This window comes from Protobothrops mucrosquamatus, unplaced genomic scaffold, assembly GCF_001527695.2.
Source record: "Protobothrops mucrosquamatus isolate PMUCROS unplaced genomic scaffold, P.Mucros_1.0 scaffold173, whole genome shotgun sequence".
Classification (NCBI taxonomy): domain Eukaryota; kingdom Metazoa; phylum Chordata; class Lepidosauria; order Squamata; family Viperidae; genus Protobothrops; species Protobothrops mucrosquamatus.
In genome coordinates this window covers 702,251-718,718 of record NW_015386533.1, presented here as the reverse complement: position 1 = coordinate 718,718, position 16,468 = coordinate 702,251, and the positions used below count along the sequence as shown (strand labels likewise).

The following is a 16,468-nucleotide window of genomic DNA, read 5'->3' as shown; positions in this document are numbered from 1 at the left end:
CCCCAGAGATCCGGGTGATTCCGGATCTCCCCTCCTTCCGCCGCGCCCTCAAGACATGGCTATTTCAGCTAGCAGGTCTGGCCTAAGGGATATTTTAATCTGGTTTTTTAAAACAATTTTAAAAAGAAACGGCCAATTAATATTGTGTTTTAATTACTTTTAAAATTCAGTATTTATTGTACTATGTATTGTTTTAAATGGCTGTAAGCCGCCCTGAGTCCGTTGGGAGAAGGGCGGGGTAGAAATTAAATAAAAGTAAAAAAGTAAAGTAAAAGTATTCCAGTCCTCCTCCTTTGGAACAGTGTCCCCCCGAACACATTTGAATGGTCTTCCCCCGGTGACATTGGTGTAGCTCTTCATACAAATCCTAGGAGATTAAGTAAGACACTGGTACCTCTACTAGCAAAAAAAAAAAAAAAAATGGAGTGAAGGGATTGGAACTACTTCCTGAGTCTTATACTGTGATTTGTATGGCTTTGATTTTTCAGTTGTGTTTTATTTTGATCTGAATTACAAAGGGAGAATTGTAATTCTCCCTTTGCCCAGAATCAATTGTGGAGTAACATATAAACCCTGTAAACCAACAAATGCTTTTGTATGGATAAAACATCCCTTGGATATCTGACCAAGGATAGTTGGTCTTCAAGATTATTTTTGCAGCCATTGGGCAACTGAAGACTAAGAAGGCCTTATGTCATGAGGGAAGAACATGAGGCAGCATGAGACTCCTCAGCAAGGCTTGGCGATGTGGCTACTGACCAAGACTGGATTGTTTATCTTCCACTTCAGTATCCTCTTTTCTGAGTGGGATGTTGAGGAATGTGATTGCATGATTGTTACAAGTATCCTTCAGCAGTGCATGTGACAAGTAATCAAGAAGCATCACTTCCCATATCTGTATCAGTGTAACCCTGTAATTTCCCTTCTTAAAAGAGGAAGCCTTATTCTTCTGGCTTAGAGAGGATAGTGAGGTTAATGGAGTTGGTGGAGATGGCAACATTGATTGCTTTAATCAAAGAAAAGACATTGTTTAGCTTTGTTTCCACTTGGAAACCACTTTTGGATTTTTTGCTTGAAACTGAAATTAAATTTTAACTTTAGGATTTGATGATTAGAACAGTTCATGATATAGAAGTACTAGGTGTTATGGTTCGTTTTAGAGGAAAAGATTACTGCATTTCATAGTTGCATCTGTACTAAAGGAAGTTGGAAGTTACTCTTTTTTTTTTCTCAGCTGCACTCCCAATCTTGTGTTTTCCTGGAACTGTCCATTTTTTTTTCTTTATCTTTATATAGTAGTGACATCACAGGTGTTGCAAGGAAGACTAATTGTATGCTTCAAAAAATTAAGGTAAATAAAAGAAGCACCGGCTATCTTTATATCCTAGTTAGGTTACATCTGCTCATATTTCATATTATTAATATATGTAAGGTTCATGCCTGCTTTTGTGGTCCCTTAGCAAGGGAGCAATCCTCCTCCTTTATCCAGATTTGGGACCAACATTAATTGCCTGCAGATGGACTCACATTTCTCTTGCTGCTCAATACTGTATTGTGATAGATGCAGTCCTGTGAAAAGTCTTTGTTGGTCACATATGGAGTCAAATTTGAACCAGATGAATTCATCATAGATGTTTGCTGAAGGCAGCATGACTTTGGCAGGCAGTGAAAGAGAAAACCATGAGATCCTACTTTAAATAAAAACAACTACTTATCCAATGGCTTAACCATCAATACCAGTAAGAGCAAAATAATCACAACTGAAGGCTCCTGGGCAATCATCTACTTTGATTGAGTTCTGCTTGAACAAGGAAAACTATTTAAATAATTTGGCTAAATTATCTACCATAAGAACACCGATCAGAATAAAAAGCTGCCTCAGCTTTCAGAACACTGGTACCTTGCAAAAAACAACATAAGTATCGCTATCAAAATGTACATCTATCAGTAATCAATATTCCCAGTGCTGTTATCTGTTGCAGAATATTAGACTTTACTAGAGAACCCTTAACCCTTGGATTATCCTTTCAGAGATCATTCCTTATTGGATTCCTCAATGCCTTCAAAAGTGACCAAATTTCTAATGTACTGCCTTCATTGGAAAAATTGGGATATATTCAGAGATGTTTCTGCCTTGAACGTAGCCTGTTGAACTGTACAGGAAATATTCTATGACGTTTTGTATTATGTCATAAACTGTTTTATGATAATTTTACGTCATAAAATGTTTTGTAAAATTTGCAAATTTCAATTTTACTGGATTTATGGGTTCCGAATTTTGAACATATTCCGTAAGTTTCAGGCTACCTTTGAAGAGCATTTGGAAACTACAACTGGTGCTGAGTGCAGCAGCACGGGTAGTTCTTGGGGTGCCTAGGTTGGCCCATGTTACATCACTGCTCCACAGACTGTATTGGCTGCCAGTTTGCTTCTGGGTGCAATTCAAGATGTTGGTTATCACCTTTAAAGCCATACATGGCATGGGCCCAGGTTACTTGAGGAACCATCTTCCCCCCCCCATGGGCCTGGCCCACCCCACCCATGCTGGCAGAGAATTTTGGCTGGCAGGGTCGAGAAGAGCATTCTCTGCTATGGTTCCTGCCCTTTGGAACATCTTACCCCCTGAGGTGAGATTGGCTCCCACCTTTCTGACTTTTTGTAAGGGCCTGAAGACCTGGCTCTGTTAGCTGGCTTGGGGCCCCAATGAAAAGTATTATACTGCAAGTGGTTGATAAATTAAGAGAAAATCCCACATTCTCCCCCCCCCCAATCCTCCTTTCCTCCCCATCTTGTAATTGTTACTTTATTTAGGTTATAATTCTATTTTTATTGTTTTTAGAAATATTTATCTTTTATGGTTTTATTGCGTTTAATATTGTAAGCCACCCAGAGTTGCTTTGAAGAGAGATGGGTGGCTAATAAAATTAATAAGTAAATAAGCCCATTTGAGGTACTTTGATTCAAAAATGGCTGCTCTTTGATGCAGTTTCACCCAGTTAAGATTATAGGAACAAGATTTTCAGTAGTATCATCATCAGTCATTCAGTTGTGTCTGACCTTTGGCCATTTTATGGATCAACACTCTCCGTATCCCTTTCTCACACTGCCTCCTTTAGATTCACCATGGCCATTGTGGTATTATCCTTATAGTGTCCAGCCAACTAGGGTAGCCCCTAGTTTTTCCACTGATCACTCCTAGCATTGACTAGTTTATTTAGTAAATGTATATGCCATCTGACATTGCTTCAGCATTTGGGGGAAAAAAACTTCTCAAAGTTTTCCAAAGCACTACAAATATTGGGAATTTCAATTTATGACAAAATACAAGATGAAATTATTAAAAAAGGATGTTGCAACCAGTCTATAGTAGATGATGCAATTCAGATGTATTGACCATGGTGTTTCAGACACTTATCAACTGTCCTGGAAATCAAGCCTGGTGGTTGTGATCTGCTCAAAGAAAAGTTGGCTGAAGCATGTGGAAGAAGATCTAACAAATTATAGACTGAACCCAATAGAAGTGAAACAACTGGTCTACAACAAATAAAATTGTAGCCACCTACTGGTTACTCGAGGAGTAGGCAATTAATTTTCCCAAGGGGCCACATGAGAAACCAGGACTATTGTGGAGGGTTGCCATTGCCTCCCCCACCCCCCCAGCCACTGCAGGCTAGACGAGAACAGCCAAAGGGCTGGACATGGCCTGCAGTGCAGGCCATAAAATGCTCCGGTCTGAGTTATGTTATTAGTCATTAGCCAATGTGAGTTATGTTGAATAATAAGAGACAATGTAATAAGGATAACATCAGTATACAAAGCACAGGGTGAAGGTTTAAAGTGCACACTTTTATTTTCTATTACAAAGGCTAAAAGAAACAAATTTATTAAGGACAAGAATGTTATATTAGGACATCTACAGTATTATTTGATTACTGGACTTTGTGAAAGATATTATTAATTACTCTTTAATAGTAAAGTGTGGTATTCTTAAAATATATTAATAGATATTTTGAAGGACTCTCGAGCATATTACAAACCCAGCTTAGAAATAAAGCATCTCCCTTCATTCACTTTCCTCTCTCATCACATTTCTAAGGGACAATCTGGTGGAAAGCTTAGTTAACCAGCATCCCATTCAAATTTACCTTGCTCCATTTTCAGGTCTAAGAAAGGAGTCTATCAGCTTTTTTTCCTCTTTGGCATCTTATACGGTATCACTTTTTATATAAAGAATAATAGGTCATTCCAAGATGTCAGAAGCACATTTTGTATTTATTAATAATTACAATCAATGACATTTCATCATTCTCAAATGCTTTCTGAAAAACCAACTTATTAAATTTTAGTAACGATATCCTGTTTGTTTAATTCAGCTGTTAAAAGCACTGGACTTAAATGCTGCAGGATATAGCAAGACGTAATATAGCAGAAACTGATGATTCTGCAAGCTCAGGGTTGACAAAGGAAAAGGAAACAAAATGTCAAAAGAGCGCCCCTACTCCTGTCTGGTATCTCCTTCCTCAAAACAATAAACAAATTTTACGACCTCATTAGCTGAATATTTATTTCTATGAATAAGATTTACAAGGTTTTACAAAATGGTAAATTCGTGACTGATGGGGATAATAATCAATGCTTTATTGGATCCCAAAGAAATATTCCTCCCCTTCCCACAGCTTCTTTCTTTCAATGAGAGATGCTATATTCCCTGGCTTGAGTCCTTTTCCTTAACTCTCAATAAAGATTCCTTAATACCACACACATATATAATATTATATAGAGTGATATATTTAATACCTGCATATATATGTCTTATGAAAGGAGTACATATATACACACTAGAACAAGTCTGGTAACAAAATACTGCAACACCACATACCAGATTATCATATCAGGAAATAAAATGAAATTTTCCACTGCAATGCCCAGAATACGTGCACCCACCGTGCTCTAACATCATAATCCACAAGCCTTTTTTCTCTCTAGCACAGCTGTACTGAAGAGGGCAGAAAAAGGCTACAACTAATTAATTACTTTTTTAAGGAAACATTTTATTTAGCTCTATAATCTAAATAAATGCACATATCTTGGATTGACACAGCATATGGTTATATTTCTAGATTCAGCAGACAGTTTAGAATGTTAAGCATCCATCTCTTATTTACCTATATTTTTCTTAGAGAAATAGGACCAACAAATTGAACATATAATAGTGTATTGTGTAACTTACTCAACACATCTATGCATGGGAAGAAGGGGTGCATCTGGCTCATTTAATTGCAACTGGGGTCCTGTGACTTCATTTAATCCAGAATCAATAATTAAGACTTCGGTATTTAATTAGTGAGGCAAGAGACAAAAATGTACTCCTTTTATAAAAATAAACTTCTAGGATAATGGAAAATGTATATCAGAATCTGAAAAGTCTTGTTACAAGTTCTATAACAATCAAACTGGGGATGGGCTGGTTTAAACAATTTTCAACCCAGGTATATATGGGTTCCACAACAGGATGACAATTGGGGAACATAACTACTTTTAAAAGATTTAGAAATACAAAGATTCTTTACCCAATACATAAATTTCCCTGCTCAGTCACACTCTAGACTGATAAACAATTTCTTTCATTGCAGGCCATCAGTCAATTAACATGTTCAATGTTTACGATGGGAGCAGCAATCTAACACATTTGGAGGGCATCGGATGCATGGTGCTAAAGTATTCTTCTTCAAAACTTAGAAAAAAGCATCCAAACTTTTCTCAGGAAAGGTTGATCTCTGCATCATTAAAATAAACCAAAAATACTTGCTTTTATTTAGGGAACAGATGATTTTAGACAAAAATTTATGATGGGCAGAAATGAGTCATTAAATGTAAAAATTATCAGACAAGAGTTAATAATCCATCTATATCAATTAATAATAGCAGAAAAAGAGACTGACATTATATTCTTCTTATTAACTGCATTTCCTTTATAATTATTATACATTTTATAATTATTATACTCATTTTTCTTCTTCATATGAACAAGGGTAGATCATCTTGACTGATATTACTTCAAAAGAAGAAAGGTATAACATTCTACAGCATTCACACTTTATTAAGGAAGAGAGAAAAGCATTTTGTAAGCAAGCCTACAGAGTCTAGATAGATATCTTTACATGAAACCTTCACATTCAGGTTACACCATGCCTTCATCCACTTTGCAAAAATATAAAAGCCAATTCTGTAGCACCATATACCCTAAACATATATCAGACCAATAAAGATAATTGCACTAAAAATGCTGGGGGTTTTTTGGTTACAGCTGCAAAATCCATACACTATGAATCATTTGTTTCTTCCTATCACATCAAACAATGTGACTTTTTTCTGCAGTCTATTATATAATAATTTTGTGAAATATTACTATTATATTTTTCCCAACTTTATTGCTCAATTGACCACTAAGTTAGTGGAACTTAATTCCTAGTAAAGATACTTTAAATTACAGCCTCTTGTAGTTCTTTTCACAGGTACATTAAATATTGGCTCAGTGGAAATTTTCTTGTTCTTTATTTAAGAAAAGGGAAAGAAGCTTAATGTTCTAGTCTTATGTTTAACTTCTATTAGTTTGGGATATGAAACATTTAATTGCAAGTCTCTTATTTGCAATTTAAATTAAACAGATGAATTTTTTAAGTTTATTTTGAAAATGTTTAATTTCTTTTGCCCCTTGAGATCAAAATTACCAAGATACTTTTATAATTAGTGCTAAATTATTAATGCCAAAGAAAGTTTACAAACCTGATTCTTTGGCGCAATCATATTTATAAAATCCACACCTTGAGAACAAACCTTTCATCTCATTTCCATCATTACTGTTTTTTCATAGCCACCAGAACTGTACCTACTAGAGAGAAAACTATATGTACAGTGGAAACTATTCTTTTTCAACAAGCAGGTTCTCTGCAGAAACCCAAATATATTAACATGTTCCTGTACAGGCAAATTCTCAGATATTTTTAAAGTTCTCTCTAAAGAAGCAAAAATTAACTGTTGTGATTGCTGACCATCAGAAATAAAAGTTATCTTTGACATGTATATTCATACAAGGCCTAAATCAATCATCAATCATCAATTGTATTTTTAATAATCTTTAATATGAAAAAATTAATTGCTTCCAAAGACAGCCAATTGCTTTTCTAATGTCATGTGACAGGATTAAAATTCTTTGTCTGCTTTAATCTGTGATGGAATCCTGGCTATAAGGAGAAAGAGACTTAATGTATTCTTTACTAGTATTTCTTTAATTACCACTTAGTCGTATTAAATAGTAAATACTTTACTACTATTATTTAAAAGCAACTACCAGAATAATCTGAACGTTTTAGAATCAGATCGAAGTGGTGGAAGCTTATATCTTATTCATATTCAACATTTTGTATTGTTAATTTCAACACTATGGTTTGTGACCAGAAAGGCCTAACACACAAGTTTAGCTTGAACAAAACCCTGCATCTCTGACATATCTCTTCGTTCTAAGCTTGCTTCTGTAATACCATATTATCCCATCAAAAATTAAATGTTCAAAATAAGAATTGGCTGGAAAATTAAAAGGAAGAACATCTTCTCTTTTATAAAAGAAAAAAAAAAGAAGCTGGTAATTGACCAAAATAATTTTGAAAACAAAATGATAGAAGCATTGTGTCCACTGGCTACAGATGATTCAATCCTTAATTCCATTCAACATCAGTGAATCATTTTGATTATCTTACAATCAAAGCCACAGTATTGGAACAACTATCAGGCTCTTTGTAGCTGCCCAAGCTTCGTTTTACTCAAGTTCTGAAAAGTCTGCTCGTTTCCACCACTACCCAGAATTATATACTATCTCGTAATAGAAAGTTGTATTTGCCAAAGTCATCATCTCGAGGGCACAACAGCATATCCTTTCGAGCTTTAGCCAGTTTCTGCTTCATTACTTCCCTGCGATCAAGCCATTCTGTCAACTCATCTTGTCCATGAGCAAAGTAACATTTCTCTCCTTCGGGACAGCCTTTTGTCTTCTGGAACCTGTAGCAGGGCAGTACACGACTATCAATTTTTTAAATAGGATTATCTCTTCTTTAATTCTCTAGTATTTTAACTCAGAAAGGTAATTTTAAATTAGAGAAAGATCTTTCCCTAAAGCAGGGGTTCTCAACCTTGGCAACTTTAAGACTTGTGGACTTCAACTCCCAGAATTCCTCAGCCAGCTGGGAGTTGAAGTCCACAAGTCTTAAAGTTGCCAAGGTTGAGAACCCCTGCCCTAAAGCCACAGGGCCCATATCATGAAAGGGACAGATTTTTCAGCAAACAATCTAGATTCTAGCATATGTGGAATCTAGATCAGTTAACAAAATATTCTGCCGACAAAGTGGCCACCTTCAAACAAATCACATGAAAGCAGGTATATCAATTATGAAGATTAACTAAAGAATCAATAGTAGAAGAGAGAAACTGCTGAGCAACATTTTAGAGCTTCTGAAATCATCAGCCCAGGAATAAACACAGTTCTTATATGAACCATAAGAATATAAGGTACTAATTTGCTTAAAATACACTATTTCTTGAGTTGGTAAACAAGGACACAAGCATATTATATCTGAATGCATATTTAAACCCATCTTTGCAAGAAAAATTCTGCATTTAAATTAATGTTTCTCAACCTTGGCATACAACCATACAATCTTGTATGGATTTCAACTCCCAGAATTCCCTAGCCAGCATGCTGGGGAATTCTGGGAGTTGCCATCCATATATCTTCAAATTGCCAAGGTTGAAAAATACTGATTTAAAGACTTACCTGCGGCCATGAAAAATATCTGAATGTGAGTCACAGACGTAGCAGAGATAATTTCCTTTAAATTGTAGTTAAACTGTAGCAAAAATTTCACACACTCCCCCTACTCAGCAGGAGTACATGACCTAAAAAGGGGAAATGTTGTGAGTTGTACCTTTCACACAGCCGAAACTCTCCCATTGGGAAACGGTAATTCCAGCAGCTGGAGTCATTGTCAGATGTAAAGACTTTCTCTTTATGCTTCTCAGACAGGATGTGCTGCTGCCACTGCTTCTTACTGTTGCTGTTCTTTCCACAAAGCCAGCAATGGTAACCCATCTGGCCACCAGAAAACAAGAGAATACAGTCCTATAACTTTACTAGGTTGCACTGATGACTGCTCTAAAAATGGCTGGGAAGCCTTTTATTGTCGAATAAAACTAATTTTCCATAGCTAAATCCACTGTTCTTTTGAGGAGTCATACTTATTTGTTAACAGCACTGAGTATCAGCAAAAAATATTCTACTATTAAAATAGTCAAGTTTCTTAGAAATTGAAAAATACTCAGGAGCCCAAAATAATGATTCTGTTAAAAGTGGCACATATTTTTCTATTTCCACTTGGTTACTTGACAGAGCAAGACCTGCAGGATGCATCACCAAAGATATGAATTACTAAACATTTTGTAGTTTCCTGCTACAATTCATGTGTTGATTGATGGAATAGGGTAACATTTGTTTCACGGGGAAGGTTTGTTCTGCAAAAAAAATCCTACAAGTTTGATTTCCATCTAAATATAATCAATAAATATAGAATGACCTATCTCTGTATCTTACTGATGAACAAATCTTATGTTAGTAAAATTTATACATTGACTGGCTTCTGAGATCTTCAGAGTAAAGGGCCCTCAACCTTCTATTCCAGGGTAGGCAATCATTCTGTCTGTGACAATGTATAATGTGACAGTCTAAACTTCCTTCGCTGTGTAATGAGATCAGAGCATCACTATCTCCAGCAGAGCACATGGAGAAGAACTATGATTTAAAGCAAGAATATAAAAGGGAGGGAGGATTCTTTTCTTCACAGTGCTTTCACAAGTTGATAAGCTGACAACCACTTCATCAAGTAGCTGTGTTTGGGCTTTAGAGATAATGAGAACAACTCTTGGGGACGACACTTCTCATGTGCCACGTTAATTTGCAAAATTATGGCAAAACCAGCACTGGCTGAGCATGTATAGTGCTGTACTGAAGATCTCTATGAGATGCAAGTTGCTGATATGAGTTTCATTTTATGGCACACTACCTTAAAATATTCATGTGCAAAATAAAAATAAACAAGTATCACAATATTATTTAGAATATGACACTACCATGTCAGCATAGTCAGTGGGCATCTGGATCTGCTTTTCTCCTTCTCGTGATGTTAGAGGTGTTCCCTCTCCAGGCTTTCCGGGGTTGTGCTTTTTCAGCCACATGTCATAAGTCTGCTGCATATCCAAAACTGCAACAATATACCAGCTGGATTAACTAAAGTCACTTTTGCATCCTATCAATACAATTTTTCTACACAGGAATGTTTGGCTACCAACATTGAAAGCTTTTTATTACCAAGACAGAATCTTATTCAATCTCACAAAAGCACTCTTCAGATGTCGGACAAAAAGTCTTCCTCAGCCCGGCTTCAGGATTCAGGGACTAAACCAGGAATTGGCAACCTTGGCTCTTTTATGACTCGTGGACTTCAACTCTCAGAATCCCTGAGCCATCATGGCTCAGCTTGGAAACCTTTCCCTTTCCCCTCAGCATGGCTGGCTCAGGAATTCTGGGAGTTGAAGTCCACGGGTCATAAAAGAGCCAAGGTTGCCTACCCCTGGACAAAACCTAGGATCTTTTCCATGCAAGGTACACGTGCTATCATTCAGCTGCAGTATCTGAAGACTGACATAGAATAGGTGCCAGTCTAACATATTTTATCAAATGAAGTAGAAAGAATGCAGCTCCTTCTGAACATTGAAACCTGTTGTTTTGAAACAGTTGCACAATTCAGTCCAGATCCTGCTTCAACCAGACCCCTTTTCAGGTCCTGGATCTGGCGTAATCCCCACATCCTGGGACATTTTCAAAGGCAGCCACTATTGAAAAGGCAGAGCTAACTTTCCTCTTCATTACATTGCCAACTTCCTCTCCACCATAATGAAGTTCAAATACCTTTCATTAATATCAGTGGAAGCCAATTTAAAAATTCATTGTAGCACGTGGACATTTTCAAGGGGGGATTATTCTGGTAATAATTATGAATTCAGGAAACCAGAATCTGCATATTCATTCCAAGACATAAATCCCCAGCTTGAGATAATAATGACTTTCTAATGACTTAATGTTAAATCTTAGTTAAACTTTGTCTGCTTGCACACTATGTTTTACCAGAAGCCAGTTATATTGACATTGAGCATTTATCATCATCAATGAGTACTTGGAGATGGGGATGGGAGGGAGAAATCAGAAACCAGAAGGCAGGCAGGTAGGCAAACAAACAAATAAATCCGTAGCTCCCAAACATATATAAAGACACAAATTTAAATATTCCACTTACTCTTATTTTCTTTCATGAAGGTCCACATCTCTCTCTCTTCAGGGCTATGGGCAAAGGAGCAATTTCCAACATACTGGCATTTCCTACCATTTTGGGCATGAATACAGAGCTGGAAAGGGACAGAAAAATTTATGGCCTTCAGAAATACTTTCTTTCTCATGTGAATTAAGCTGGTAAAGATCAAACAAGGAAAAGATATGTAAAGTATTGTGAATTCATTACACACTCAGTAGTGATTCTATGGGGGTAACCTACTGCCCATATAGGGTTCCTTGGAGGAATACAACCTACCACAGCTTTCAAAGCTGCTGCTACTCTGTTTGCCACTTTGGACATGATCCACTGGATAACACAACAAACAGCATGAGCATCCCATTTTCCATTAGAATTACTATATATTCAGCTCTCCAACTGCTTGCTTATGGGGCAGGTAGGAGATTTAATCATCTCAATATCTCTTCCTTTTCCCCACCTATGTGCCTGTTGATGAATGCAACAGCATACAGGGTGGGAAAATGTAAGCTTTCTCAGTCCTATGTACTGTGATGATGAGCACATTTTGGTGCCAGAGGGGAGGGAGAAAAGGTGATAAAAGTAATAGCCTTGGCTATATACATAGCAAATTGCATATGCAAATCTTCAAAATGGCACCTAGAAAATAACATATGGAAGTATTTCTACAATATGTGCTAAAATTCTGCATTTTCCTGAGGTCGGTCTTTGTTAAGAGCTTTCAATTGAAGGCTTTACCACATGGAGTACACATATTCAATGTATGCCTAATATCTACATGCCTCAGGTCTGTGCCAGTCTCAATATTCTGATCATGAATAGTCACAAAAGATATACAGGTAGTCCTCAACTTACAACTACAATTGAGCCCAACATTTCTTTTGCTAAGTGAGACATTTGTTAAGTGAGTTTTGGCCCATTTTATGACTTTTTTTGCCACAGTTGTTAAGTGAATCCCTGCAGTTCTTAAGTTAGTAACAAGGTTGTTAAGTGAATTTGGATTCCCCATTGACTTTGCTTGTGAAAAAGGCGCAAAAGGGGATCACATGACCTTGGGACTCTGCAAATGTCATAAATATGAGCCAGTTGCTAAGCATCTGAATTTTGACCATATGACCATGGGGATGCTGCACAATGGTTGTGTGAAGAACGGTCACAAGTCGTTTTTTCAGTGCCCTTGTAACTTTGAATGGTCATGAATCAAACTGTTGTTAACTCGAGGATTACCTTTACAGGGAATAACAGGATTAATATGGCATAAAGTGTGCAAAAAAGCAATTATTGTGCAGAATACAAGGGCACTCCCTGCATTTTAGGGTTTGGATCTAAGGACAGTTTCCTGCCTTCTTCTCTTCCAGAGTGACAGAACCACGTTCTACCTTCACAAATATGCAAGGATGGTTCTCATAAATGAAGGCAAATATATCTGTCCCAGGATAATGCTGCAGGATCCAATCTGAGTCAGTTTTAGTCTTCCAAATTTTCAGATTCATGCTGGATCCCATCCACAGGGAACTTCTCTCTACCAGAATATGTCAGAGAAGTTCCCTGAAATTGAGCTCCAGCACAAGTCTGAAAGCTCAGAAGACTAATCCTCTTAGTCCCGATGATCTACCGAGATTGGATCCTGCCAGGATGACCCTTTTCTTCATACGTTGCTATAAGTAAACAATATACACCAGTCTCCAGAACAGTCTAATTATGTCAGGAACCTGTCCTTCTTTTTTTCTCCATAGCATCTGCTTTTCCTTTATCACCTATTTTGTTTGCCTTTGCCTTTCCTTCAGTCTTCTTCTGCTTAAAGAGCCAAGATGAGAGAAACGTGCTCCTCCTTTACAGCTCCATAGCCTTATAGCCATGACAAGTCCATTTTCCTGTCTGCTGAAAATCTGTTATCGCTGAGTGATCAATGTGTCACTCTCCCTCCCACCTCCCTCTCTCACTGGCAATGCAAAGCTGGATCTGTCATGCAGTTGCTTGAAACCAGCAGTATGACAGAGTTATAGCCTTCAGTTTCACCTATATTAACGTAAGGATCTGGTTGGCCACTATACTAAACAGAGACATTAAACTAGACTATCTGGCAACATTTTTTTATTAATTAGATAATATTTTTATCATCATGCATTGCTTCAACATTATGTTCCCCTCATGCATTAAGCAGTACTCAACCATCTAGGCAAAGTCTTCAAACTTCAATGTTTTACCCTCCTCTCCATTCGTTCTCTTAAAATGAAACAGAAAAAAACCTGATGCGAGATATTTCAGGGTGTGGATCTAAACTCAGATCTACTGCAGTGGCCTCAGAATGCTGCAGTCATTTTTTAAGAAAAAAAATCCATAACAAAATTTAGATAAAGGTTCTTAAAGCCCATTTGTCAACTCTTTTGCCACATCAGAAAGAGCTCTGTACCAAATCACATCTCTCTCTTCGGGAAATGAATACAAATAAGACTACATTCCCAAAGTGGATCTAATGCAGCCTCAATCACCAGTGACCTCTGCTACTATCTTTTGAGAACTGCAACTGAGAAGAACAAGTTAACAAACCATTGTCACTTAACATCTGGTGGACTGACACTTCCAGTTACAGAGCAGCCTTTTCATTTGTATACTGCTACATTTTCCTTAAATTAATGGTCACTAAAGTAATATCTACTCAAAAACCAGAGTTGCCATGTCATCTCTAAGCAATCTTATTATTTATTTTTTCCAAGGCAAGGAAGAAACTATTTTGATTGGGACAAGAAATAGAACTATGAAACCTTGCAAAAGGCACTGTTGTATAGTATGAAGGTGAAGGTTTTAAGCCCAAGAGGTTCCTATGTCTTAGAAAGCTTTTACATAAATTTTCACATAGGTTTTAGAATTCATGGATTGGATACAACTCCTCAGCAGAAATTACTTAACCGATTAATTAATACTCTAATTAATATATAGTACATAAGGACACTGTCTTTAATTAATATACAGTACAGTACATAAGCTGCAGCTTTGCAGCTATACCAAAATAAAATGCATCTTCTGATTGCTTCTTCAAATTCAGAAAGCCCTGAGTGGCATAGAATCCAGACATGTTAAGGGCTAACTTCTTTTATATAAAATTTCCAAGTCCCACTGCATTTAAAAAATTTTCAGGCAGAAAGATAGTGCTTGGAGATACAATATTCAGGAATGACATCCTGACTTTGGAATTCTCTCCACAAAGAGGCTTCTTTGATATGAGTTTGACATCTTTGGGCACAAAATGTAACCACACATCCCAAGAGCAGTTGAAGAAAGACTTCTGCTGTGAAATTTTTTTTTGTACAGTTCTTAAAAGATCACGTCCTAAAGTTATATTGGAGTTTCCAATTTCCATTCTATAATTAAAACCATTCATGTGTATTAGAAAAATGATCTGTTTATCATCTCCCTCCCTTTTTCTTACTCATCACTAACATATGCCAACAAAATATTTTGGCTTTTTGTTCAAAGGAAAGAAGCAGACATTCCAATTAGAAACAGACTGGACTGATATTTCCAAAAATACCAAAAATCTGCACACAATTTTACCAATCAACAAAGACACAATTAGATTGAATAACAACATTTCCTTTCACAGTAGCCTTAAATTTTATGGGGGGTTTTTTCAAAGACAATAGAGCATATTAGAATTCTCAGGAAGCATTTGCCCAAGGATACACATAAAGTCTATGCAAATGCATATCTCATTGCATGCATCGACATATACTTTTTCATCTATTTATATAAAATCTGCTATTTCTAGTCTTATTCGCCTTCAAAAAAGTAACCCCCAAAGGCAATAGTTTCAGTTGTGACTATGTTGATTTTATTTTGAAGTGTGGTATTTATTTTTTAAAACTTCCTTTTAAAACAAATGCTTGACTAGCTATTCAGTTCTTCACTTCACAGAATATGTCACATCTTTTCTAGCAGAACATCAAGCTTCTTTTTATACCCGTTGCTCTACCTATAACCTGCATAACAGAAAGTGTAGTATATATTTGTCACTTTCAGAACCAAACAATTCTGAAACACTACAATTAAAGTAATTTGAATGCATATTTCAACAGGTATCAAATATTCGCTCAATACTGAATGGCAGATACCTTTGGACTTCAATACTGGCTGCTGAGCATCTCCTTCACCATCTGAGCTCTTGCTCCCATTTTCCTGCATGCAGAACCTCAAGCAATAGCAATGGCAATAGCACCTAGACTTATATACCGCTTCACAAGGCTTTACAGCCCTCTCTAAGCGGTGGTTCTCAACCTTTTTAATGCCGCGACCCCAACCGGTCGTAAGTCGAGGACTAAACCGGTCGTAAGTCGAGGACTACCCAACCGGTCGTAAGTCGAGGACTTTCCCTGCCCGGGAGCGCCGCGCATGCGTGTTTCCGCCCCCTGCACCGGCCGAGGCGTAGCTGGCAAGCGGCAGAGACGGAGCAGGCCGACCACCAGCTGGCCCAGCCCAAGGGAGGTAAGGCACCCACCGGAAAAGGGGAAAAAAATGGCAGACAAAAAAAATGGCGGACAAAAAAAATGGCGGACAGCCTTGCTTGGCGACCCCCATGAAATGGTCGATCGACCCCAAATGGGGTCCCGACCCACAGGTTGAGAACCACTGGTTTAGAGAGTCAGCATATTGCCCCCAACAATCTAGGTCCTCATTTTACCGACCTCGGAAAGATGGAATAGGCAAGGTAGGATAGGCAGTGTTGTGCAAAGAAGAGCATTACTTACATCATATTGCTGAGGGAAATTGCGGATAGAAGGCAGGGGTCGAACAGATACCCACTTTTTTTTTGCTTTGGACATCACCAGCAGGACGCGGCGCTCCTTGGTCCAACTGGAGGAAGCATGTTGTAAAAAATAGGCAAGCAGAAAACAAATGCTATAAAAACTTTATTTCGCTATAATGGAACATTAAAAATGACAATTCTTACTAAGATCAGCTTTCATGGCAACCAAGGAAGGATCCAAATGGGTGAACCATAACCATAATCCCACAAAGGAAAAAGCTATGACAAAGGGACGTGCCTGGACTACTGTAAC

The 16,468-nt window shown here is 37.4% G+C and overlaps 1 protein-coding gene across 1 annotated transcript in view; it reads right to left on the bottom strand.

Annotated features, from left to right (window-relative positions):
• Positions 1-3,825: 3,825 nt before the first annotated feature.
• The window catches only part of ZC3H7B (zinc finger CCCH-type containing 7B), a 39,885-nt gene continuing 27,242 nt past the window's right edge, over positions 3,826-16,468 (bottom strand). The window contains exons 18-22 of the mRNA XM_015813600.2: positions 16,157-16,262; positions 11,400-11,508; positions 10,177-10,307; positions 8,979-9,142; positions 3,826-8,055 (exon numbers count right to left, since the gene is read on the bottom strand). Coding sequence (XP_015669086.1) covers positions 7,863-8,055; positions 8,979-9,142; positions 10,177-10,307; positions 11,400-11,508; positions 16,157-16,262 — 703 coding nt within the window. The 3' untranslated portion in view covers positions 3,826-7,862. The remainder of the gene's footprint in view (positions 8,056-8,978; positions 9,143-10,176; positions 10,308-11,399; positions 11,509-16,156; positions 16,263-16,468) is intronic.